This window comes from Dermacentor variabilis, chromosome 11 (assembly GCF_050947875.1).
Source record: "Dermacentor variabilis isolate Ectoservices chromosome 11, ASM5094787v1, whole genome shotgun sequence".
Taxonomy (NCBI): Eukaryota; Metazoa; Arthropoda; class Arachnida; order Ixodida; family Ixodidae; genus Dermacentor; species Dermacentor variabilis.
The window spans coordinates 17,138,302-17,165,388 of NC_134578.1; the positions used below are offsets into that span (position 1 = coordinate 17,138,302).

A 27,087-nucleotide genomic window follows, 5' to 3' on the forward strand; every position below is an offset into this window, starting at 1 on the left:
TACAGGCCAGTAGGGACGCAGTGCGGCGATAATCGAAGGGGCACATCAGAGTTGCAGCGTATTCTACTACAGCTGCGACAAAACACGGCAATTTGAGATCCAAATTCACGGCATAAAGCTCGAGGTGGCACTGCGCGCCGCAGATAACAGTGTTCTCGACGTATCCGGACGAGGGCGTGACACCTCGACAGCTGCTTCTGTATACGCACTGCTTTTCGCGCTGTTTCGATCGGGCGCGGGAGAAAGATCCTGTGCGATGTGCCTCGCGGCGCTGACCGGCGTGGTTTATGGCGACGTCCAAGTAGCGAGGCTCTGGTTATAAGGACGGCTGCCAGGCGAGCATGCGCACGATGGTAATGCGCAGGACGTGCATGAGCGTCATACGCGATGGGTGTAGACTCCCTGGGCTGCAACCTACATTACAGTGTCTGACGAGCATTGAATCCACAGAACGTTATAATTCTTCGTGAGTTCATTGCATTGCATTTGTCAGATGGTCTCGTCTGATTTCCCTGTCTTATGTGTGCTCAAACCGTTGCACAATGCACGCATTTTTCGTTCCCCCTCTTGCCTCGGCGACTGACACCTGCAGTATGAATGAATGAATGAATGAATGAATGAATGAATGAATGAATGAATGAATGAATGAATGAGCTCAGCGGCCCTTCGAGTTAGGAACTCCTCGTGGACGAGCGAGCGCGTTCAGGCGCTTTGCGCTTTTTAATTTGGCCTTATATACCGAGGTGCAATTAGGACGCAAGCGAGAGCTTGCGCGGATGACAGGCTTCCGAGGGCTAGGGTGACGTGGCGTCGCGGCGACGCCCTCTCCCGCGACGGCGCACCTGGCGCTCTACTGCAGCAACAGAACGTTCCTTTTCCACCCGGCTGCTCCGCCGAGGCGCGCTCGTGGCGTGGCGCCGCAGCCAATGGGAATTTAGGTGCCGCTTCGCTGCTACAGACGCCGGCTTCTTTTTTTTCGGCGAATGAGCCATTTGAGGCTTTCGCATCGATAAATCGCAGTTTCGCCCAAAAGGCGAAGCACGGATGGCGATAGCAAATCCTTCTATAACTACACGAAATGTGGTTCGCAGGCCTGTCGGCCGTACAAATTGCAGTAAAGCTTCGCTCACTAATTGAAGTAAACAAGCACGACGTCAAGCATACTCGGGGAAACGTGAACAGACCTCACTCGACGACTGCGAACACTCGCTATCACAACGCTGACGCGATGAAGAGAACCAGTAGCGAACGATTCGGGTTGCCTATATAGCTCTCCCTTCAACGCGTCTCCAAAATATGACATTACGCGACCTCCAGCCATGACCTCGCGGGAAGGGAGCTGGCGCACGTGAAACGACCAGCCATCTCTGCGGCCACCTCTGCACCTGCCGCTGTGGTTTCTCCGAGATATGCGGGCCACGACGAGCTTAGCCACGCGGACAGCCATGCGCAGCCACGTCCGCGCTAAAGGAGGAGACGCCCGCTCGCCAGCTGCCTCCCCCCTCCTCCCCTTCGCGAGCTTCACCACGTTGCCGCGTGTGCAACTCCTCCCCTCTTGCAGCTTGCGGTGAATTCGCTTGTCACAAAATTTGAAACATCATCACTTTGTAAAAGAGACGTGCTTTACGGGGTGGCTGACCTTCCAGGTTTTTTTGCTAACAGTTCATCGCCAAACCGCCGAGCAAAAAAAAATAACAAAACGCGCTTAAGAACCGTGTCCCTACCTGTGCGGCGTTGGTTGCCTTCTTGAGCCGTTGCTTTTCACTGTGCCATTCTGGAACAAAACAACCGTTTCACGACACGGCAAAAGCACATCCGGTATTTGCGCTGCGTTTGCACTGCAAAGTGTTCCTTTTGTTAATTATATTGGTATTCACGCGCGGGAACCTGGGGATATGCCTGATTATGACAGATGTAGCCGCAATGTAAAGGAAACAAGGTTGACTCTACAAATAACTGCACAGTGAATGTCCAAAGGATATCCAATAGATGTCATTGCGGTCGGGTAGAAATAGATTTAATCAGGAGAGGAAAGATTGCTACCGTCGTGACTACATGAAGCGCGTACAGGTTAAGCCAAAATAAATAAATGTCTATAAAATCCCCGCAGCAGAAGAAAATATTTGTCGCCCTAATCAGCGTCGACAAATTTCCTAAGAACCCGCAGGCATTTTTGGGGCGTCACGCTGTAAACGCATCAGTGGCAAGCGATCATCATCTACGCGAAAGTTAACGTTGCACATTCTCATTTTAGAAGTACAGGAACATGTGAGAGAAAATACTCACGAGCGCTGTTCTTGGCCACGGGTTTTGGAGCCACCGGCTTGGCCTTCATAAATTCCGGCATGGCCGGTTTAAGATCTGAAATGTTCAACGTTACGAGTAAAAAAAAAGAAAAGACAAATGGAAAAGACCAGAAATATAAACATGGCATTCCGTGGGGAGGAAGCTCGTTACAGTTGGCTTACCCAACGCGACCATGGCATCGTAGTTTCGTTTGATGTTCCCGTATCGCTCCTTCGTCAAATCCGGCATCTCTGCCCACTCTTGGTCAGTGAAGTAGCAGCGAACTTTGGCCAAATATTCATTTTCGCACATCTTAATTGGCAGATCTGTATCAACGCACGGAACAAGAAATCCGACCACCGACGGGAAGCTTCTTGAAAGTGTCGTCTGCTCGCATGTTTGTCCGCTCGCGCTAAAAACACAACCGCCTAATCACATTTGTACTAAAAAAATTGTTATTATATTAATCACAGCTACTCTTTAATAATTAAACGTTTTAACGCTATAAGATTGTTAGCGTGAAGTGCTTCTCGTTGCAGCCGCTAGGGCAGGTAGCAGCGTTCGGAAGGTTCGGAAGCTGAAGATACAAAACGCGGCGGTTCCACGTTCCATGCTACCGCGTTCGCCTGGACGTTGCAGGGTTGCACGTGGTAAGAACATTGGGAAACGAGCTGTACTGTATAGTGTTAAAACGTTATTCACTGAAATATTTCTAGGATCTAGACAATCGCGATGTGCTAAACTAAGTGCTGGCCCAGCGTTGCATCTCATGGCAACATTTAGGAACGCGCTCGCGTAGAATGCGTCGGTCCGGGGTTCTCATATTGAAGTGCACTGTGATCGCTGTGTATTTCGCGTTTTGCTTCGTGGAATAATGTTCTTTAGTATTTGCCGCAAACAAGAATAGACGTACTGAGTCGTGGCCTAGCTACTGCGAAAGTAAAGGTGCCGATGCACCATTTCGCCTTCGCGGTTCCTCGGTCATTTATATGAATAGCCATTTATTACGGTGTCTCGTAATCAAGTAATGACTTTGGCACTTAAAGCGCAAGAATTCGATTCAGCCGTTTATTGCGAAAATATGTGAGCCGCTGAACATGATGAATACATGGTCACAAAGTTGTGATAGCGCGTTGTTTGGACACTGCTTCGCGAAATGTGGCCGTCGAGTTCCGTTGGTGGTAGGTTTCTGCGTTCCCACCTTGTTTCTGAACTGTGCAAGTGCCATGCGAAAGCAGTGCAGGAGCCATCTTTCAGAGGTGTTGCAATGTCTTCTGACAAGTTTTATTGTTGCAGAAAGCAGTGCTTTTTTTGTGATGTCAACATTTCTTACCTTAAGGGCACAGGTAAAAAACACATCACATTGGATACAAACACTGAGGGCCACAGGCGGAGTTAGTTGGCATGGTGACACATATGCAATCCAAGATGCTATCGTGTTATCGCAAATGCTGATAAGCGAGCTCATGCTCTTGTATGGTATTAGGTGCCCATAGCAAAGTGTTTCAGTAAAGAAATTGGCAAGTAGCAAGCATATAAAAAACAGAACTAACTAGAGTAAGCTAATATGGTTATGTCATTACCTTCTGCTGTTTAAATTAACTTGGAGCTGTGCCTTTGACTGCTAACAACATAGTGTGGAATAGCATTGCGATACAAGTTGATTATGCCACATCTTGCTCCCCAGCCCTGCAGATTGACATCCTCTTTAGCACTTGGGGCATGGTGACTGTACATGGAATTCCAAGAATGCACATGTGTATTAAGATTGAGTACACATTAAGAGCCATGAGCAGTCAAAATCAAAATGGAGTTCATTATAATGGCATTGGACATGTACACTTTCGTCTACTTTGCAACTTTCATAATGGAACCTGTTGAGCACACATAAAAGAATGTAGACTAGACATAATGGTGTGTTCTATTGCATCTGTCTTTGGACTCAGTGTTCAAATATTCATCATTGCCAACTGTACACTTTACATGGTCACATGGCAGTAAGTAGATATGATTCAGAATGCAGAACCACACACATGCACTGTTCTCACGTGCACACCTGGTGTTAAGGTGGAAGCTGGTGCCGAACCTTGTGTTCGTCACATTCTGTCACTGGCATGGCCAGAAATTTACTTCGAGGGCGAGGGGAGCACGTACTTGATTAGGAATAAGGAGGGTGAGGATGGGGCAAATTACATTTCTTGTCGATTATTGCAGGGGCGTAGCCAGGAGGATGGAGGGCACACTGGAAACGAGGCCTGTCCCCGTATTTCTGCGTACTGGGGACACCTGGCACGAAACGATGCACAACTACACCAGCCTGCCTCGTGCCCCACCTCCGGGCAAGTTTAGAAAAAAATTTTGGCTGAGCCACTGGATTGTTGCGTGGTTGCTGTGTTGCACTCGCTCATATTTCAGACATAAAACTTGTCATCCTGGCGGCCTTGTATCTGCTCCATCACAATTTAGAATTCTTTACTCAGTCTGAAATTTTTGTTGCCCGCTAACATATATGCAATGCGTTTTAAACATCACAATTCTCCCTGGTCTTTTGCGATTATCACATCTTGTCTCAATTGACATGATAGGCGAAGTGGCACTATATGGTCAAGCATTGCCTTTGCCTGCTATCATGATCTTCTTTTAAACATATAGGAGCATCAGTTGGCCTTGTACAAGCAATCTGTGAAACAAAGGCGAGATATGACAGAAATTGAGCTTGACCTGTGCAGAATAACCAGGGTTTGTACACCTTCTCGAAACGCTGAAAAACACCCTAAAAAGTAGGGATCATGGTAGGCACCGCCATTTCGTGTTCTTCAGTTTGGGTCAGTTTGACGTCACATACTCATTTCAACCAGACTAACCAGGCTCGCAGAGTGCAGCCTCCTAAAATCAGCTTCGTGCAATTGCAGATCTCAAAGACAGACGGACAAAAAAAAAAAACTTTTGAGAAAAGCGCCTGCCAGGCTGCCAGCCCGGGCTCAGGCCACCCGGACATTATGTGCGGTGAGGCATAGCCTTACCACCGCTGCCTGGGCCCTCTAGATTGCCCACGGTTATGTAGATCCGACCTAGTCAGAGTGCTTAGCCATCACTTCTCGAGAAGGTCCGGCTCTATGTTGGAGATCTATGTTCTGTGTTGGTTCTATGTATATTGCTCTGATCTCTATGCATTTTCATAAGACGTGTGCCATGTCTGCATGTTCATGCTTGCAGAGCTTGCAAGTTATTTCTGGGTATTGTCTGGGATTTACTCTATTTAAGTAAGCTAGATTTCAGAAGATTGTGATTTGCAACCTTATCCAATTTGTTTCTTGAGACCTGTTGAGTTGTTTTTGCATTTGTGGGTATGCTTCTCTTTGTTTCATATAGTGTGTCAGTATGTCGTGGTACATGACTAGGCTGTCCCTGTAATCTTTAATCGCTACTTTGTCATCGTCGCTTCCGCCACAATCCTCCCTCCTTCCGCGGGGGCTGCGAGGTGTTGGGCCATCACTGTACGAGCCATGGCGGGTTAGTTCTTGTGCGGCTCGGCGAGCTCAGTTGCCCTCACCGGCATTATTAGAGGAATGGAGTTAGAGTGAGCCGGTGCATCGAGTGAGATGAAGCTAAAAAAAATGGAGTTTGTCACATACAGCCAACAGGTATGGTGACTGCTGCTGGTTAAGAAGCAGGGCTGACAATAGCGTTAACGAATACAGCAGGCGCTGACAATTTGTCGGCACATCTTCCCCTAAACAGGAAATAAGAAAATCTGTTGCTCGAATATGCCAAGATGACGAAAAACGAGAAAATGAAAACCGATGGAAGAGAGAGCTTTATCAAGATGTGTTCGGTCAGGAGTAAAAGTACACATCGTAGCTTTTCAAGAGTTGAGTGAGAGAGAAACAAGACTGACTAAATAACAAATAAATGAATAAATAAACCTATTCTGTGTAACATAGTAAATTAGTAAAGCCTGGCTTCCAAAACAGATATGAAAAACAAATTATGTAAATAAATTGACAGGGGGGATATGATCGGCTCTGGTGCAACCGGGTATAACACAACAAGGAAATTTAAGGCTGCTGGTTATATTCGTGACCCAATCTTCCTTTTCTCCTCTCTCCTTTTTTCAAACAATGCTTGACTTCCAGTAATTTCGCACACCGGCTTATCTCTTCTCCCTCTCTCATTAGGTGTGGGAGAGAGTGAGCTATGCATGCATAAAAACACTGCTAAGAAAAGCAGTTTTTGCCCCGTTAAACATGGGCCCACTTGTCGAAGTGTTGACTGCAGCAGCATTCCTTGTTCGACCAACTGTTCACCACTGCAAGGCTCCATCCTCCTGTGAGCTGGTCTCTTTCTCAGGGCCAACCGTTGCTGGAAGCTTGCTACAGCGGCAGTTGTGTGTTTGGCAGAAAGTGACAAGATGAAGACAGTAGCCTACTTTCTTAAAATCCAATGCCTAAAGAATTTTGGAAGAAGCAGCAGTAAGTGTAATCTCGAGGCAACTAAGAATTAAGTATGAGATTTTTTATGTGCCAAAACCACAATCTGTTTAGCTGCCACTAGGAAACTGACAACAGGCCCGCTTCTAAGTAGGCACACAAAGGAAGGAGACACTCACAATCATCATAGAACCCGTATTTCTAGTTCATCCTGGCATACTCATGGTTGCCGCAAAGCAAGAACACCTTGTCGCTGTACTTGATTTTCAACGTCAAGAGCAAGCAAAAGGTTTCCACTGATCGACGTCCTTTGTCGACATAGTCGCCCATGAACAGGTAGGCGGTGGCAGGAGGCATCCCAAATTTTCTCAAACTTCAAATGAGGTCTTCGTGTTGTCCGTGGATGTCTCCGACAACCTTGATTCGTGGGGACACCTTCAGAAAGCTGTTCTCCTTGAGTAGAATCTTTTTTTCAGATCGGCATGTGCTCCTTATTTCTTCTTTTTTGACACATATTGGTGGTGGCGTTTTCGTTCCTGCACATAGACAAAAAAAAAAAACTTAGAAGCAGGGAGGGATCACTTATGTCACTGCTTTCCATGACAGGCAGGTCCTTTGTAGAGGTCTATGCTGTGATATTTTCAATTCCAAGTTGAGCTGATATTCGTGTGTCACTCACTGCACCTTTTGCATCGGTTCTTCATGTACTGCTCCACAGTACTGAAAACTCTTATGCAAAAGTGCGTCCCTTACCAGAATCAGTATTTGATGATGACCTAGGCAAGCTAGATGGTGTTCGTAAAAGTCATGCTGCACGAAAGACAGCACAGAGAAGGCACAAGGCATGTTGGGTGGTGGCTCACACTAATTATAAACTGTATGCAGTAACACACATATTAAGACGCATATATAATAACACACATATATAAGAGCACCACGCGAGTGCCCTTCTGGCCATTTCTGTAAGTTTTTTTTTACTGTCAAAATAATAAATAATCTTGTGTAAACAGAAAGCACATAATGGTTTAGAGACACTATCTCTTTACCGAACATGTGCAGTGAATGGCCGCTGCACATGGTCGTCTCAATGGAGTCCCTTGAACCGTGACAAGTAGGCAAATGGCTGAGAGCAAACTGTGATATATGTATGTCCTTATAGTGGGCTGTCTGTACAGTCAAATGGAGCATAACAGAATGAAGCCTTAATGCAGCAATCACATGGGTTCACAGCGACCAAATGCGCGTCTGCACGCTTGTCCGCGCACAATCTTTCGCTTTCGGTATGACAGCATTATCGCACTGTGCTGTGAGCTTTAGCACGTAGCATATAAGCATTTGACAGTACACAAGCAGCCGTTGTTGCGTGGACGCTATCAGAATTGTTCATAAATTTCATTATAGCTAGGGACTTCGATGCAGGCAGCAGCTTGTTTTGTGCCTTCGCTACGATTCAATCTTTTTTTCCTTCTAAATTCTTGGACATTTTAATATCATTATTTCTTAAGCAGCATTGCACTGTACGTTTATCGCTCTTCTCAGTGAGCACTTTTCCTCTGCTTCTTTTTCTTAATCCTGTACATTCATTGTTTGATGCTAACAAAAAAACATGAGCATATACCATGCCTTTTTTTATTGTGCTTCGTACCGTTCCCTTTCCATTCCAGTGTACTTGCCAGTACGTAGTATCAACAAGTTCATAGATAGAAGCTTCATGACTTTAGCCAGGCAGCATGCACGGGCAGGCGTCTCAGTGTGCGCTTTATGGTACTCCCTCAACATTGCATCCCCGACACCGTAGCAGAAATCTTCCTCATGGAAATGCTTGCTACACACCCGAGTTGTAGCCGATGGCTGTTTGCCAGTTCTAAGTTTCGCGATCCAAGCTTCAGGCAGCTTCTTGTGCTGCGGGTGCATGTGTGTGATGACCCACTTATGGGCAAAGATTCGTGTTCTCAATGTTTGAACGGTTCTCTTAGGCGGAGCCTCCGAGAACCCAATTGAGGACAAAGCCGTTGGTTTGAACACACACACAAAGACTTTTAATCAAAAATAAAAGGCATAAAGCAAATAGAACGAAACAGAAAGCATGCATAAAATAAACATTCAAGAAAACATTGCGATAAAGAACACACTTAGGGCTTTAACGAGGGTGCTAGTCCGGGCTTGCCACGAGGGCGGGGATGCATCGCAGTCTCGATGCGGCAACGCGGCGACAAGCTGGCAGAAGGAGTGGCGCCGGCCTCACCAAAGGTCGCGGCGTAGGTTGACCGACCGGGCGCCGGGAGCGCGCCTGCTCTGGCGAGGCGAGGTAACGCTGGCGGCTTTGTGGCAGGAGTGGGCGGCGGCGGCGTTCTGGCCGGGCAGAGAGCTCGGGCCCGTAGCCCGACTGCTCCCCTCTCGCCCACGGGCACGGAAGCTCGAACGCCGGCCTCGGGTAGCAGGCGGCACGGCAGACGGGGGTGGCGTTCTGGACGGGCAGCTGGCGTAGAACTCAGGCCCGTAGCCCGACTGTTCTCGTCCTGCCCACTGGCGCAGAAGCTCACCGGCCTTGAGGAGCCGACGGCACGCTCAGGTAGACGGGCGACGCACAGGAACAGGTTGGCAGGAGGCCCCGGGCGGGTGAAGTCCTGATGGGCTCGGGTCCGGAACCCGACGGCCCGTCTTCAACGCCCGCTCCGGTGGTTGACCTCCTCCCGCCGTCGTTTCCTGGGACTCTCCTGGCGTCTCCCCGGCGTCTCCCTGCGTGTCCTCTTGCGTGTCACCCTTGTGTGTCGCCCCCCTTCTGCCAGCGCACCACGCTTTTTCTCGTGGTCTGGCCGATTTGGCATTTACTGATTGGCTGCCCGACACCCCGTGGTCTTTCTTGATTGGTGAGGCTTTTCTTCTTTTTGTTGGCTTTCCTGCGCCGCGCGTCCACGTGCCGGGCGCTCTTCGGCGTCGTCTTTTTTCCTCCTTCCAGCTCGGCGCGCGTGCACTCAGCGTCGTCTGCTCTCGACCGTCCCGAGCCCCGCACCACGTCGCGCACCACACATCACATATAAGCCCCTTTTTTAACAAGTTTTTCTGAAGAAAAACTGCCGCTCAGTGCGCGACATAGTTCACAACAGTACAGTCATTGTCCATTCACAAGAACGCACTGTAATGTTTCAATGCACAGTTCACTGAGCACGCAGATAAGACATTAAAGGAAAACACAATTCAAAGAATGCACAACAAGTGAAAAATAAATGGTAGCGTCAAAGGCTATCATAATACCCTATTGAAGAAAAAAACCCAATAATGTCCAAGGTCACCATGTCCGGGGTCAAAAATCCGTGAAAAGCCATAAGCGAAGCATCGTCTTCTTCAGGTGACCCTTTCCCACATGAGGCGGACCAGACATCTAACTTCTCGGTCAGAGAACCCTTGCCAGTCCGTGACCATATCGCTCCAGGCATTAATGTCTGTGCATGCTGCCGACCGAGTCACTGTCAGCGCTCTAAGGTAGTCAACAATGTAATGTGTGGTTGCAGCATCAGTGCCAGCGGTCGAACCACACACGAGTGCAAAAGAACACAAAGGATATTCTGAATCCTCAAAGCCATGTGTTGATTTGCTACACAGGCCTGAGCCCTTCCATGTGCCCATAGTGTCACAAACAGTTTTTGTCTGATTCGAGGGACGCCGTAGAGACCCCTCAATACTTTTTGTGGAAACCAAACACGGTTCCACAGGAGCCCTGATATTTTCAGGTTCATCTTGCCCATGGTGCGAACACTCCGGCGTACTATATGTAGCCTGTAGGAGGTTCTCTGCTCTAACTTTCTCAACCAGGCCCATACACGGCGGCTCTGAACGCTGCACGAACCAGTCATCACCTGCGCTGTTCTCATGCGGCACTAGTTGAGGTATGGAAGCAATATGCTCCTTACCTTGTGACCATGCCTCAGTATCTTTGCCTACCATGGCATCATTACCAGGTGTCTCTCCTTGGGACACTTTTTGGTCGCCGAGGCCTGAGGCCATGTCGGAGGGAACCCTTGGGTCGCCACTGCACTGCTGTGCTGCATCCTCAACCGCGGATCTTGTCCCCTCGGAGCAAGCATCCGCGAGTGCCTTGATGCGAACGCGCACCCTGCGAAGCTCCTCCTCCAGGCATGCCCTCACAGCCGCCTGTTCTGCCAGTCGGCTTTCGCACTCCCTCCGAGCTTTCGCGCATATTAACAGCCACCTGTCTTGCACCCACCTGTGCAAGTCTTCCCCCTGCAAACCCAATCGCTGGGCTACGGTGGCTAAGTCAGACTAATTTCTGGCTGTTTCTTGCCCAGATATGCGCCTTCCGCCTCTGCGACTTTAAGCCGTAATTGTAAATTTCTCTCCTCCAGTGCAAGTTCCTCCCTCCTAGCCTTGCGTTCGGCTGCGCGCTCTTCTCGCGCACGCGCTTCCTGGTCGTCCAACCACGCCCTCAACTCCGCACCTTCCAGGCCCATGCGTTCAGCTAGGGCTAACAGATCTCGTGTGCTAGCAGCCATAGTTCCTAGCCTTTAGAAAAAAATCCAAACGAACGGCTTTGTCCTGTCGTGGACGCCAATTTGTGATGACCCACTTATGGGCAAAGGTTCGTGTTCTCAATGTTTGAACGGTTCTCTTAGGCGGAGCCTCCGAGAACCCAATTAAGGACAAAGCCGTTGGTTTGAACACACACACAAAGACTTTTAATCAAAAATAAAAGGCATAAAGCAAATAGAACGAAACAGAAAGCATGCATAAAATAAACATTCAAGAAAACATTGCGGTAAAGAACACACTTAGGGCTTTAACGAGGGTGCTAGTCCGGGCTTGCCACGAGGGCGAGGACGCGTCGCAGTCTCGACGCGGCAACGCGGCGACAAGCTGGCAGAAGGAGTGGCGCCGGCCTCACCAAAGGTTGCGGCGTAGGTTGACCGACCGGGCGCCGGGAGCGCGCCAGCTCTGGCGAGGCGAGGTAACGCTGGCGGCTTTGTGGCAGGAGTGGACGGCGGCGGCGTTCTGGCCGGGCAGAGAGCTCGGGCCCGTAGCCCGACTGCTCCCCTCTCACCCACGGGCACGGAAGCTCGAACGCCGGCCTCGGGTAGCAGGCGGCACGGCAGACAGAGGTGGCGTTCTGGCCGGGCAGCTGGCGTAGAACTCGGGCCCGTAGCCCGACTGTTCTCGTCCTGCCCACTGGCGCAGAAGCTCACCGGCCTTGAGGAGCCGACGGCACGCTCAGGTAGACGGGCGACGCACAGGAACAGGTTGGCAGGAGGCCCCGGGCGGGTGAAGTCCTGGTGGGCTCGGGTCCGGAACCCGACGGCCCGTCTTCAACGCCCGCTCCGGTGGTTGACCTCCTCCCGCCGTCGTTTCCTGGGACTCTCCTGGCGTCTCCCCGGCGTCTCCCTGCGTGTCCTCTTGCGTGTCACCCTTGCGTGTCGCCCCCCTTCTGCCAGCGCACCACGCTTTTTCTCGTGGTCTGGCCGATTTGGCATTTACTGATTGGCTGCCCGACACCCCATGGTCTTTCTTGAATGGTGAGGCTTTTCTTCTTTTTGTTGGCTTTCCTGCGCCGCGCGTCCACGTGCCGGGCGCTCTTCGGCGTCGTCGTTTTTCCTCCTTCCAGCTCGGCGCGCGTGCACTCAGCGTCGTCTGCTCTCGACCGTCCCGAGCCCCGCACCATGTCGAGCACCACACATCACAATGTGAAGGCTGACTCCATGCTCCGTTGCATTCGTCCGGCACTGTGGCACCGACAGTAGCCATGGTGTACAATTTGTGCAAGCCCTGCAGTGTTCTACTAGCCATTGACCATCATGATATCTTTTTTGTGTTCTCCTTTTTCTGCAGTTAGCGAAGGTGTCGTAGCTAGCCCACGTTTGCTCAATCCCCATCGTATGCTTGGGTAGCAGCTTGAAACTTATATGCTCTAACTATGTATAAGCCGTTGATGTTAAAGGAATGTGCTGGTTAGGCAATGGCCACAGGTACATTAGCTCATTGCTCACATGATCGGCCAGTACTATTTTTCGTATGAAGCATTTCACCCGTCATTAGCGATCTGCATTTTCGTGCACCAAGCGCAGCTGCAGATCCTTCAGTAAAGGGGCAGAAGAGAACCACCATCAGCTGAAGCAAACTTTCTGAAATCGAAGCCCATGCAAGCATTTTTATGCACGACACAAACATTTATGCGTATAAGACGTACCTGATGCCCTGCTTTTTTGTGTCTTGTCAAATGATGGCAGAACGCCTACTCATCAATGTTGACGGTGGGGGACATGATCACTGTGAGCAGGCATCCCCTAGTGATTGCTTTCGGGGTACAAGCGATTTCGCGCCTTGGCATCGAGCACGTCGGAGACCATTTGTTGTGCTGTGCAAATAAGGTGCCCAGTGCATGTCTTGTGCTGAGTCGCATAAAATTTTGCAAAGGTGATCATGTTCTCGAATGCAACTATATATTGGAGCACAACTCTTAATCGCCTGTTTCTGCAGCGAGAGTCAGCAGTGTAAGCAAATGAACGAGAACAACGGCAAAAGATGAAAGAGCGAAAGGCAGAGACTAATGAGAGCGGCCCATTCAGTGACATGCGCGCAGGAAGCTGGTTTCATGCGGACCTGCCTGACCGCTTGATGCATACTTTTACCTGGTCTCAGCCGGACCGCTCGTCTCCTGCTCTCTCTGCTCGCATCAGCTTTCGCTCACTCTTGTTTGGTTTGCTTGGTTTAGTCTCTTTCACACTTGTTTCGATTGTCATGGTTTGTGATTGTTTTGTAATCTGATTGTATGCATGACGCAAATTGTGTATTACTGTGTGGAAGCCAGGCGACACGAGTGATTACACTCGAACTTTCGAGAAGTCATGTACAAAAGTGGACGCACTTGACCTGCAGATCAGATTTTCAACTATTGCCGACTCTGCTACATGTCTCTCTCATATTCTTTGCCTCAGTATATCACGAATTGAAAACACGTATAGGGCTGCACTCAAATCTTGCATGAAGGAGTATTGTAATCATCTGGGAATTCTTTTCAAGCTGGAAATGCATAAATGGGCTGACTACGCTGAGCATGCCGGCTACTGCCATGCTGGTAGGATGTTTGTGTTTATGCCGCAGCAAGCTGTCCCAGAGTTCGATTTTGCAAACTCCGGGCAGCCTTGGGTTGTCTTGGGATCCCAGCCCACGTGTCTTCGTATCAGGGCTAGAACTAGTAGGCTGCCAGCGGGCTGCCAGAACTTTGAAGATAGAAGAAACCCATTGTCTGTTTTAAGGCACGAATAACACATGAAAGACAACCTTTAAATTTACTCACAAAAGTTATTAAAATGCATATTTCTCAGCTGCATTATTTAGCAGATAGACAAAGTGCTCAGGAGAATTAAGATATGAATTTTGTTCAGACCCATGCACCTAATTGCATATTTACTCAAGTCTAACGTGCCCTCGATTGGGACTGGCACCTGTTTTCCATGACACTACCCCCAAAAGAGGGAGAGGAGTGACTTCAAGTTCATCCATCAAATAGATGATGGGAGTAGAGGCTTTAGCCTTGATCCCCAATCACCTTCCCTAACCGTCAGGCGAGATCCCTTGGGACACGGCGGCGGTCAGGGCGAGACCGATGACTTGTCGTTGAGCATCTTCTTAGTTGAGTAGCAAGGACTCCCAGGATTCTTTACATCTATCTGGCTTGTAAAAGCTACGACAGGTCCAAACTATGTGAACTAAGTCTTCTATACCGTCACAGTGCCTACACCGAGGGCTATACACCTCGGGATTCGCTCAGCAGTTCCGAGTTCGTAAATACCTCTGTTTGCAGCTTCCTCCGCATAACTTCCTCCCTTTTATGAAGGTTCTTATCCCCTCACGGGTAGGTCTTATCCCCCTGCTTTTATAATGGTTGAGAATTTCCTAAAAAGTGCTCAGTTTGTCACCGGTCTCTAGGGGTTCCTCGCTCGAGGTGGTTGTTGAGATAGTGCTTGGATCCTGGAAAGTGAGACCTCAGGCCAATGGGTGCACCTTTTTATTTCGTCGCTAACCCTGTTGAGCCGATGTCCAGATTAGTGAAACCTGCTTCACTGGAGGCTGCCCGACAGGTAATATGTGCACAGCTGTGGCTGAGATCCTGCCCGCATCAAAATTTGATTCCAGGTTTCCAATCACTGACAATCAGCCTCACATCCTTTTGAGTCAAAGTCAGTTCTATGGCGAGTTCTTCCACCTCCATTGCTCCTAAATGCTTCATGCTGCAGCACAAGGGAGGGCCTCCATTTTCGTGCCTAATTACGGCTGCGTATCCTTCTCCATGCTCATGTTCGGCCACGTCTATGTATATCATGTCCTTCCTGCCTTCCAGTCTTTTCTGCAAAGCCTCAGCCTTGTCCCTTTGCCTGCCCTCGTGATTCACCGGGTGCATATTCTTGGGCAACGGGGGTATTAGCCTGTCCCTGACTCAACAGTGGGACTTCACTTGTCTGCTTGGAATGTGTGTGGGGCTCGAACCCCAGCAACTTCAGGATCCTTCTGCCAGCCTGACTGCACAGCAGTCTCTGATATTGCGATATTGTCGCCGCTTCAAAGAGCTCGTCTAAGGTGTTGTGGACCCCCCTAAACCCAATGTTTTGCTCGTTAATGTGCTAGAGTGAAAACAGAGAGCCGTCTTGATCCCCTTCCAAATAATGATCTCAACCTTGTCTTTCTCCGTTTTGGTGAACTTTAGGTAGGAGGCTACATATATGACCCTGCCAATCGTGAACGATTGCACTAACTTCAGAAAGTTCGCCTCCTTCATACCCACGTGTTTGTTCGCTATTCGCTTGAGTAACCGGTACATCTGGCTGGTGCTCGCTTCCAGTTGTTGGATCGTCTCGGTGCTTTTCCTGTTCGCTTGAATCTACAATCCCAAGACCCTGGTGCCGTTGACAGTGGGAATAATGTTACCATTTACCCACAGCTCGCAGCCATGTCCTGGGTCCTGCCCCTTCCCTGTCACCGCAACTGCGATGTTGGATAAAGGGCCTCCAATTTCTCTGCCGAGCACTTGAGACGAATCGGCTCCAGGTGGTTCTCGATGTTTTTCGATTGCCCTCTGTAGTGTCTGCTCGATCTGCCTATCACTGCCTCTGCTCATCCACAGTGTGAGATTGTCCATGTAGAGCATGTGGTTGTCTTTCCACGCCTGCCAACTTCCTGGATTGACCCATCATCGTGACATTAAACAGGGTGGGTGACAAAACTGATCCTTGCGGTACACCCTTGCTTCCTAGTTTAATGCCTTTCAATGACTGCCCTCCCAAACTGATGGTTGCTGTTCTGTTCGTAAGAAAATCCTTTACATAATTGTAAGTCTTCGCTCCCACATTGAGAGCTCCCAGAATCTCCAGTATGGCCGAATACTTCACATTATCAAATGATTTAGAAACATCTAATCCCATGACTACCCTGGTGTCCACCATTTTGTTGTCTAACACCGGTTCTTTGAGCTGGAGCATGACGTCGCATGCTGAGAGATGAAACATAAAACCAGTCGTGTTGGGGTACAGTCCCTGATCTTCCAGAAACCTATTTAGCCTGGTCTGAATGACATCTTCCATTAATTTTCCCAAGCACGAAATGAAATGGGCCTCAGGTGTTCAAAACTAGGTTTCTTTCCTGGCTTTGGAGTAAAGACGAGGTTGGCATCCTTCCATGCCAGCGGAAGCTGCCCTTTGTCCCAACAGTCCTACATATACGTCGCCAGGTTTCTGACAGACGCATCATCCACATTTCTAAGCATTTTATTACTTATCCTATCTGGCCCTGCAGCCATCTTCATGCTCAGACAGTTTAACTCGGCCCTCACCTCACCCACCGTGAATCGGGCTGTCAAGATCCGGGTTCTCCCAACCTGAATGCTTTGGTAGAGAGCCAGACCCTACACAGCTGACATGTCTATCCCTGACCTCGGCAGTGAGCTGATCGGTCGTCCCCTCATATTTGTAAACAGCCTTTTGTAGCTGCTGCCTAGCCTTTAGCTTGGATTTTTCTGTGTCTAGCAAGTGCCGTAGCAGATGCCAAGTCCCCGCACTACCTGCTTTGCAGTCCATTTGGTAGCAGATGCTGCCCCAATTTTGCCTGGTAAGAGTCAAAGCATATTCTTCTATTTCTTTATTCAATGCAGCAACTGCCTGAGGAGATTTCTGTCACTTCTGTGCGAGCCTCAAGTAAAGCTCATTCATTTTGCGTTAGTGGTTTATCATGTGTCTGGCAACCCCTTCCTGGCTCTCATCCACCTCGATTTCCTTAGTGGCGTCCTGGACCAATTGAACAACTCCCCTGCTCCACACCTCTGTCTTCTATGCCATCCTGGTCAGACCGACTTCCCCTTAAGGCATGCCAATTCACAACTTCTAACTTCTTCGCGCGACCTACTGCTGGAGAACCATCCTCTACCACTATCTTGATTATTCTGTGGTCGCTACTGTTATGTATTTGGGCGCAGAACGACCACCGGTATTCGACAAACGGACAACCAGCACCGAGGTATGGCGACAAATCCAGTTTATTTGTGTGAAACACACTTTTTGTGCATTTCTGAACCAATCACATTGGTGCAAGCATAAAAAGAAAAGCCACTGTCGGCATGCATGCCAATCTTATCTGTAGATGGAAGCTTGAGCAAAAGGGAAGCACTGCAGACATAACGCTACCGAGATCTTCACTTGTGTTGCACCACGTAGCCGAGATCCTTCCTCCAACCGAGCGAGGTCTGGCGTAGTGTCCGGCAAGGCACTGTTACCCTGTCTAGATGGCCTCAAGAAATCCATCAAAAGAGTCAGACCATTATGTTGTATGCTATTTCACAAATCCTTCCCTTTAACCTGCGCAAACCTGTATGCCCACTCGAGGTGATGCGCGTTGAAGTTGCCCACTACCAGGAGCAAACTGTCCTTCGCGACCATCCTGACTTTAGCGAAGAGATCGTTAAAACTGCAGTTATGCCTCTGCCTCGAGAAACTGTACACATTTAACACACAAAAAATTTTATCCTTCCGCTTTCAAAGGGCTAGCTCGATCAGTACATAATCCAGCTGCACTGACACAGTCTCTTGCTACAACACTGTGACATTCCGTTTAACCAGAGTGACGAGCAGTGTATCGTCCCCTCATCCCGCATACAATGTATAGCTAGAAGCTTCGCGTTTGTTCCACTCACTCATAACACTATGACTTCCAGCTTATCCCTGTTAGTCAGGAACGACTGAAGAATGGCTCGTTTGTGCGAGAAACCCCTGCAGTTCCACTGCCAGATTGCATTATTGTGCTGGGCCATCTTTAAACTTCTGAATTTCCTGGCACAGTCATTGCCATTGCGTGTCTTTGTTCACGGCCTCGGTCTCCATTTGCTCATGCATCTGCTGAATCATTGTCATTTGTAAGAGGCATGCGGCGCAAAAAGAAAGAAAGAGGACAATGTGCGCAGATCAATCCGAACGGCACGGGCCCTCGAGGCGCGTGACCTGAGCTGTGATGGGGAGAGAAGCGGCACTGAGCTGGCATTATCGATCTGGCTCTTGGCCAAGAAGGTTGGTGCATCAGCATCGTACTGGCGACGGGAGCTACGTAGGTTTGGTCAAGCCCGTGACGCTAGCGATTCAGGGTGTGGCCGTTGACCTCGGCGTCGTTCAAGCGAGTCTCCTTGGACCTGCTGCAGCCTCTCACGGTGGTGCCGGGCACTCCAGGAAGGATCCTTCTTCAGCGGCAGACCAGCAAGGGACGATAGTCCCTGGGACCCGGCGTTAGGCCTAGCCAGGGAGGCCAGAGTGCCACGTCACCGACAGAGTTTGGGACACCAACACCCGAGACGAATGAGCTGGCTGTCTGATACCAAGGCAGCAAAGCTTGCGGAGTCGGCGGGAGCAGACTATGACGAAGAGCTGACATGCATCGGAGATACGTGCGACGACAGAACTTTGTAAAAGCATTTCTTTTTGTCAGCATCGCAGCCATAATCTAGGGTTGCCGGACCTTCGCCTAGAAGGCGCTAGGGACCGACATGGCCGGCAATTAGAACATATTTAGTCACCGTTAAGTACGCGATAAAGGTGCCAGTGTCACTTTATGGTGTTTCATTTCTTAGGAATGTTATTTGGAGTTAACTGAGTTTTAAATGTGTTTTATTTTGGGTTTGTTCTGAGTAAAATCTGTTTGCTGTGCTCACCTGCGTCCCCCGACTCCATCACTTCCATCTGCACGCCCTTGAGATCAGTGACACGCTATACCAAAAGTGTTCGCGACAATCATGCCATGAAGCAGCTTCGTGTCGTGTTCAATTTTGTCAAAACGTTGCTCATAAGTTGAGCCCGCTTATAACGAACCTGAGCGTCGCGCAGAATTCGTTCATTGTATCAAGAAGTTCGTGATTTGTGGGCCACGCACAAAAATTGACATCAATCAAAACAAAAATTTATTGAGAAAAAAAATTGGGGATCGTTGTCTGCCTCTTCAGAGCACATTCAATGATGGCGGTTTCAAGCTTGTTGAAAGCTGCAATGTGTTCGTCACCCGAGCCCTTAAAATACACAAGATTTCTAAGTGCCTCAATATGGCTCACTGCTGTGGTGGCGCTTATGGGTGCTGGCTCTGATGGATCACTGTCGTCGTCCGATGCTTCGGTGTCGCTTGATGCCCGCACTTCCCGGATGGCGGTCTCGTCGCAAAACGACTCCGCAACTTCAGCAGCGTCTCTGCATCAACAAAATCTTGCCAATCAAGATCACAGCCGGCCAGGTTAGCATCAACAAAGCGTCGCCACAAGTCGTCGTCAGGCTCGCTTTGTTGAGTGTCTTCAATGTCTGCTTCAGGTGCGTCAGTGAAGCCGGCCTTGCGAAAACAATTCCGGATGCATTTGCATGTCACTTCCATTCATGCCGCTTTGATTATTTCAACCGCCGAGTACAGCGAGACCTGCAGAGGCACATTAGCAGCGGGGCGATCAACTGCAATCGGTATCCGCTGCACAGCACTGTGCCTGTAGGCCACTTTAAACGACCGTATTACGCCCATGTCCAGCGGTTGCACTTTTGACGTTACATTTGGCGGCAGAAAAAGCAGCTAAACTGCCGTTAAGACAGCTTGGACATAGTGGGCGGTGCAGTTGTTGAGAATCAGAAGAAGTTTGCACCCTTTCTTCGCCATGCTGCTGTCAAAATCAATTAGCCATTCCGTAAACAACTCGCGTGTCATCCACGACTTATGCCTGTACCGCACTGATACATATGTGCGGAAGCAACGTGGCCTCCTTTATTTGCCGATGACATATGGCAAGCATTGATCGCTTCCATGCATGTTGGTGCACAAAAGCACAGTTATGTGAACTTTGCTGTGCTTGCCGCCAGCACATGTGTCACGCTTCATAGCGTGTGTTTTGCCAGGCAGCATTTGATAGAATAGGGCCATTTCATCGGCCTTATATACATCCCTTTCAGCATAAATTGATACACGGGCCAAGTTTTTAGACATCCACGTGTTGATGTCTTGGTGATGCAGATTTGCCATTGATGGACTTGAAAATAATTCCGTGGCGGAGCTTGAAGCGATGGAGCCAGCCATTGCCAGGGGAAAAATCTGGGAAGTCCAGGAGGAACGCCATGTCCTTTGCTTTAGACAACATCAGCGGCCCGCTGATAGGAACATTGCGTGCTCAAGCATCAAGGAACCACTTTAGAAGCGCATCTTCAGCATCTGCATATGTAGCTTTCCGTAAGCGCTTCCTCATCGCGGAGTCCGTGGCGGCACTCTTGTAGATTTTGTCCTCATTCAGTATCGTGGATATTGTCGATTTCGACAAACCATACTTTTTTACCAGTTCGTGGTTTTTCGCACCTTGGGAAAGGTCTTTCAAAATCAAGTTTCGTGTTCAAGCCCAAAGCTTTTCGCTTCACTGTCGAAGTAGACGCTGGCGAATCCACCATCTCGGATAGCCACGGGAGCACACCAGTAGGAAACAACGCCAACAACGCTAGCACAACCAGCACAAGCACAACCACAAGCACAACTTCGCCGCTGCCCTGACGTTTATGATGGCGAGTGGGGTCCCGTGGCGAATAGGCTGTCACTTTAGGGCTTCCCTTCGACTTGCGTGTCCACGTGGCTCATGCGTGCTGGGCCAGCATTTTTTTTTTTTCGCGGCAATCCCCTCGCCGCATCGCCACTCCTCCGTACCTCCGGCGAGACGCTGCGGGAAAGCCGATTCTCGGAGCGTGCACAGCACAGGGTCGGCGGCTCTCGCCACATGGAAAGTGGTCCGCAAGACCAAGGCGTTCGCTGTAGCCGATCGGCTAGGCTCACGGGCGTTCGTTATAGCTGAGACCGAGCACCATAGCCCTAATATACATTTTGACGGTCACGCCGGACTTGTTAGTGATAAGCGAGCATTCGTCTTAAGTGGGGCCGCTATAAGTGGGCTCGACTGTAGTTGTTTCCCGCTTCCAAATCCTTCACCCGCTTCTTTTTCAGAGAAGGATCTGCATGTGGTGGTTTCCAACACCGATTGGAATACCTCTTTCTCACCCTTCTGTTTTCCTTAATCTTTGCGTTTGTTTAGCAATGTTATCTGCTCTCAGAGCTCTGTTTTGCTCCTGGTATGTTGTTGTATTGCACCTGCATGGTTCTTATCTGTTCCTACCTGAGCCTGTTCTGTTCTTTAAGAGGCTTTACCACTTGGAATCCTGAGAGCTCATGCCCACCCAACCCACCTTTCAGTTCAGCGATGCACTCTTTTGTGAGTTCTTGGTCTTTCTTGGGACGAGAAGAAGCTTCTTCTCACCTCAGCGGTGTAAGATTGGGGAATGGTGCCGAGTAATCCCTTGGGGGGGGGGGGGGGGAGGGTGTGCTTTTGGATCTCTTGCGAGCACCGTCGTGACGGCTCAATCTTTTTCCTTTTTCCTTCCTCCATGGCTGCTGAGCTGCTCTGCCTGCAGCTCTGCGCACATTTTTCTCTGAATGCTTGTTCCGCTTTGGTCATCTCCTGCAAAGAATATGTTCTGCACTTTGGGTGAGTTGTGAGAAGTTCACAATCCAATGTTAGCACACTTAGGCTACAGGTATACTTTGGCCGAAGTAAACAGACCGTTGTGAGCTATATGTATTCATCACATTTTGTACCGAGGCCTTGCCTGTGTGTACTTTTCCCTGTTATGCAAGCATTATTGATTTGCACTGTCACTGGATCATTGGCGTCTTTCACACGAGGGTTTCAATTGCATTGCGGGAGTGGAGTCATCTTTACAGGCCGAACGTGGTGGGGCCTATTGCCTCAGGTGACGCTGACTCCTGCAAGAAACGGTGGGATGCTGCGCAGAGCAACATTCCTAGACTAGGTTTGGTTTTCAACGACTCTGCCTGCTTCATTGTCACTGGTGTCTCCAGTTCTGAGGCTGCCGCCAGGTGGCACCACCACTCTATCTTGCTCCTTGCTGCGACTTTGCCCCCTTTGCTTCCTACGCTGCTTGCATGACTTGAACGTGCGCTCAAATCATGCTATGTCTGCCCTGCCTTTTATTTGGCAACAAAGTTTTGTAACAAGCTTGATTGGGACTCACCTGCATACTGTCAAGCGACAGTTGCAACAAAACAATACGCAACTGTAGGCTCAGGCCTTTGCTGACCAGCCTCCGCTGAAGCTTTTACTACTGGATCTGTGCCGTACCTGAGATAGTGGCGCACCAGAGTTTTGTCGACCGAGTTGTATGCTTTTCTTTATATATGTATTGCATTCCAGCATGCTGAATACAACAATGTTATTGGCATCAAGTAGTGCCAACAGCAACACTGTTCTCAGATTAGTTGGCATAAGCTAGAACCTTGCGTTACTTCCTATGTCAAGAAAAGGTAGTACAATTGTGATATATGGCCACTCCCTCACACGATAGTAGGTAGCCAATATATTGGGTTGACACTAAAGGTACACTAAACTGTTAGGAAGTTTATTTATTACGTTACATCTATTATATATTAATATTAGAGCAATCTGATTGTACCTGTACTCACAGGGGGGCACACAAGTGCAAATTTGATTCAGACGGCTGCAGGTTGGGAGAGGAAGCAACACTCAATGTTGCGGAGAATATTGTATGACTTCGGGCTGGCAATGCAGAGACGCAGGCAATTCATAACCCACATTCTAGCGTACCTGATGCCTTGAGGGCCTTTCGCTTTCACTTGCTGCAAGTACATTTCAAATGCCAGCTGTTGAACTTGTGGAAGTGCACTTGGTGCTTGTTTAATGCGAGGGTTCGCTCTTTTGTGAGTTGCTATTTTAGGCTCTCAATGTTTGCCATAAAGGAAACCCTTGCAGCCACAGCTGATTACCTTATTTGGCAAAGCTTTGAGTTTCTTTACATTGATTTGCATCATGTTATACCTGTGAGTGGTTTGTGCCAGCTGCTTTTTCTTTTGAGTGCGTTACAGCAGACATGTTAGCTCTCTACATAGCAGTTTACACTTGTCGGGGAAATTTGGTTCGTTTTCCTCCATAATTTCTAATCCTTGACAAACGTGAAGCATGTCTACAGTATTTATCAGCCATGCTAGGCAGCCATACCCGCCGCTTGTTCGTGTGGCGTGGATAATATTACAATGTTCGATCCGGGGTGGACCTGCAGTAAAAAGCTGTCACCTCTATCACTGCCGCAGAAAGCTCTGATCCAAGCAGATTATTGACTATAAGGCCTTTGTGTGGTCTCAGAATAGCCTTTATATCCTCCTTTGTGAGGGGCGGCAGGCCGCCGCATTTTCTACGGCGGAAACCCCGCTTAATTTGGTTCTCTCCTCCTGTGGTGGCAGAAGAGTTGCCTGGTGTTCTTTAGTTTTTCTTTTTGGTTCCCTTCTCGGGTTCTTTTTCGCTTGTTTGGTTTTTCTTTTTTTGTCTGCGTGAAAGAACGGTGTGCCAGCCATTGTCCGTCCACGCACAAGGGAGACTCGCGTCAGCATTCTCGTTGTCGAGACCTGTGGCAGCATTCCTCTTGTTGTCGATAGATGCGTCGCCCAACGCCCGCGTTTCCTTATTTAATTCCACTCGTTGCGCGACGCTACTCGCTTGGTTTGCGTGGTTCTCTGACGCCCGAGAGGGGCTGCGAAGCTCCTCGTCGACTTCCATATGGTTGAAAAGTCGTTAGGCCACTTTAGGCATGCTGTCGACTGCCACTTTCTGCTGCGCAAAGTCTACAGTTACGCTCACTCGTTTCTTGCCAAGTACGTGGGTTTTCACACACAAAAGTCCAAATGTGAGGTAAACATCACTCACCTTTGGCTTCTTTACTCGGTGAGAGAATGTCCAAAAAAGCCTGTTTTTATGGTTGTTAAAAAGTCCACGCGCACACACTCGTCGCGCACCCCACACATGCGAGTGTTCGCGCGCTGCGCCGCTGGCCGAAGCCGTTCGTAGGGTTAGCTCCGTCTGTGCAACTCGTTTCTTCTTATCTTGATAGGTCCTTGTGAAGCGGGTCCTGGTGCCAGATTTTGGTGTCCATCAAATCCTCTCAACTTCCCGAAAAAGAATATATACTTCTTAGGTGGGTTTCGGTGAAATTTCCGCATGATATCGTTTCAAGAAGCGGAGCACAATGTGATCCTATCGTCACTGCTCTGTGCTACCTGGCGCTTCCCAATATTGGGAAAAAAACTTTATGAAAGTGTCCTGTATGTTTTTTTGCATAGTTCCAGTAAGTGTATGTACTGTTTGGATAGATATCGGGACTTTGCGGTCTATGGCGGGCTAAATAAGCTACAGCACGATGCTTTTTGTGAAAATTTTATACGCAAGGAAGTGCCTCCAAAGATTACTATATTATGCAGTTGTGTAGAACGTAACTAAGGAAATATAGCAGCTACACAAAAACTAATGATATATTTGAAATCTGCATAAAACTCCGCTTTGATTGCCACAGTGGAAGAACCCTTACTCTAGCCAGTGCATCAGAATGGGGATGCACCAGCAGAGTTGCTTCAGCAGCAGCTTGCTTAGCAGGCAAAAAGGCAGCCTGAGCCCGGGGTGACCATGGTATTGTTTAAGACAGGCTTCGTGGCTCTTTCAATAGGTTGGTGATAGGCTGCAGTAAAGCTGTACAGTGTGGAATAAAACGGCGTGAAAAATCGACACAGCCCAAGAACTCGCAAAGCTGGTGAAGAGTTCTTCCTGGGCAAGTTGGTGCTTAGATTTCCTAGGTATATGTATTTACACCACAAGAAATGTATCTTGCGCGTGTGGAATAAAACGGCGTGAAAAATCGACACAGCCCAAGAACTCGCAAAGCTGGTGAAGAGTTCTTCCTGGGCAAGTTGGTGCTTAGATTTCCTAGGTATATGTATTTACACCACAAGAAATGTATCTTGCGCCACAAACTATACCTAGAAAATCTAGTAAAGAGTGTTGGGCGCCAGGAAACTCTTGACAAGCCTCGATGTGGGATGCAGAGTGCTGAAACACGATCGTTCACGAAAGCTAGCTCGGAGGTTCCAAAAACACATTTCTGTGGGTTCACGACAAGGCCATACTGTTGCAGACGTAAAAGCTTATGCAAGTGACGCTTGTGGTCTTCCGGAGTGGCGCTAGTAGTATGTCATCGATGTACGCAAAGACTGCAAGCAAACCTCGTGTCAGCTCAGTGACAAAGTGGTGGAAAGTTTGCCCAACCTTGCGCAATCCAAAAGGCTGACACACATATTCGAATAAATCTAAAGGGGTCGTGATGGCAGTTTTGGGAATGTCGTTGGGTTCAACTGGTATTTACACCTTAACCAGATTCACTTTGCTCAAGATGTTGCACTCATTCAGATTAGATGTGAAATCTTGAATATGGGGAAGTGAGTATCTGCCATGTACGGTTTGAGCATTGAGAGCATGGTAGTTTTCCGCATGGACACCAATAATTCGGATCCTTCTTTGGTACTAAATGCAGCGGCGAAGCCCAAGCACTGGGTGAATGAAGGACAATGCCGAGTTGCAGCACATGCTCAAATTCACATTTAGCGACGGCGAGCCGCTCGCCGAACAAGCAGCGTGGACAGAAAGAAACTGGGGGACCACATGTGATGGTGCGGTGAGTAATCGTGTGGTTAGGAAGTTTGTTCAAATTGCAATGTTTTGTGACTGTGGGGAGCTTGGGCAAGATTCTCTTGTAAGGACATCACAGCACAAGTGTGTGAATGCCACTGGGGCAATCAACTCTTGATAGAAGTCCAACGATCAACAGACGAGTAGTGCCGTCGATCAGCCATTGGTGCCGCATGCTTACGTCAAGGTTGTAGAAAGACAGGAAATCTGAACCGAAGATGGAATGAACAACGTCAGCGATTATGAAAATCCAGAGAAACGTGTCGTAATACGAGGTCAGTGTTAAGTGAACGAAGCCCATATGTTGCTATGGTACAGGCGTTAGCGCCGCTAAGAGGGTGTCCATAAGGCTTTGAATGATGATCATTCCTGGATGGGGACACCACACTGACCTAGGTGCCTGTGTTGATAAGGAAACACATGCCTACAACCCTTTCCATAATTGTGAGCAGACGGCCAGCTGGAGAGGAGGGGTCACATCCAACCGTCAGTGATCCCTCCTGTTTCTCGACCAGATACAAGGTGGCATCCACTTGCTAGCACGATGTGCCAAATGCAGATGGTACCAGCAGGTTGTGTAGAACTGAGGTGAGCTGAGAAGACTGTGAAGCACGCGAACTTGAAGAGCGCTGGCGTTGTCTGGGCTCATGAAGTGAAGCAACTGCCGCTTCAAGCTAATCGACCACTGAGAGCTCAGGCATAGTTGCGGCAACAGAAACCGAAGGAGCAGCACCCTCGTAGATCTTATCAGCGAGCTCAGCCAGGTGGTTTAGCATCATGTCACCACCAGCAGCGAGGCTGAGGCTAACAAGTTGGGGAAGGCACTGCAGGAAAATTTCCTCGAGCAGAGCGCTGTGGTTGTTGACGTTACCTTTGGCCAAGAGCTGCCACATCCAGTACAGCATTTGGAAGGGGGGTCTATCGCCAAGTTCGCTGGTCAAGATTTTTTTGCAGGTGAGTGTGTTTCAAAGACGCGGTAAGCGTCAGGGTCCTTGCCTTGAGGCGCTCATATAGGTTTTCACCCAAAGGCAGGGAGAGGACTTTGGTGAGGTCGTTGAGTACTTTGGGTGAAAGCCACAAGATCACTTTGTAGTGCTGTATCATCTGCGAAGTGATCCATTGCAGGTGGAATATTGCCTTGGCCTGTAGAAACCACACCTGGGAATTCTGTGTCCCAAAGGGTGGCAACTGAAATCACAACTTTTCGATATTGGGAAGGCGAGGGCTTGCCACAGGGCTTGATGTGCAGCATTGTTGCTAGGTTCGGTCATGTTTTAGTCCTAG

General features: G+C 49.0%; 1 protein-coding gene and 1 long non-coding RNA gene across 4 annotated transcripts in view; one reads left to right on the top strand and one right to left on the bottom strand.

Moving 5' to 3' along the window:
* The window catches only part of LOC142564789 (histone-lysine N-methyltransferase PRDM7-like), a 78,778-nt gene that overhangs the window by 15,845 nt on the left and 35,846 nt on the right, over positions 1–27,087 (bottom strand). For 2 of the 3 annotated variants that reach the window (XM_075675946.1, XM_075675948.1), the window contains 2 exons: positions 2,287–2,361; positions 1,725–1,774 (listed from right to left, as the gene is read on the bottom strand). In XM_075675946.1, the coding sequence (XP_075532061.1) occupies positions 1,725–1,774; positions 2,287–2,361 (125 nt within the window). Of the gene's footprint in view, positions 1–1,724; positions 1,775–2,286; positions 2,362–2,468; positions 3,355–27,087 lie in introns of those variants that run through there. The other variant, XM_075675949.1, reaches the window with a different exon arrangement.
* LOC142564790 (uncharacterized) lies at positions 2,845–4,721 on the top strand. Its single transcript, XR_012824676.1, has 2 exons — positions 2,845–2,936; positions 4,501–4,721. It is a non-coding gene; the product is annotated as an uncharacterized LOC142564790 (long non-coding RNA).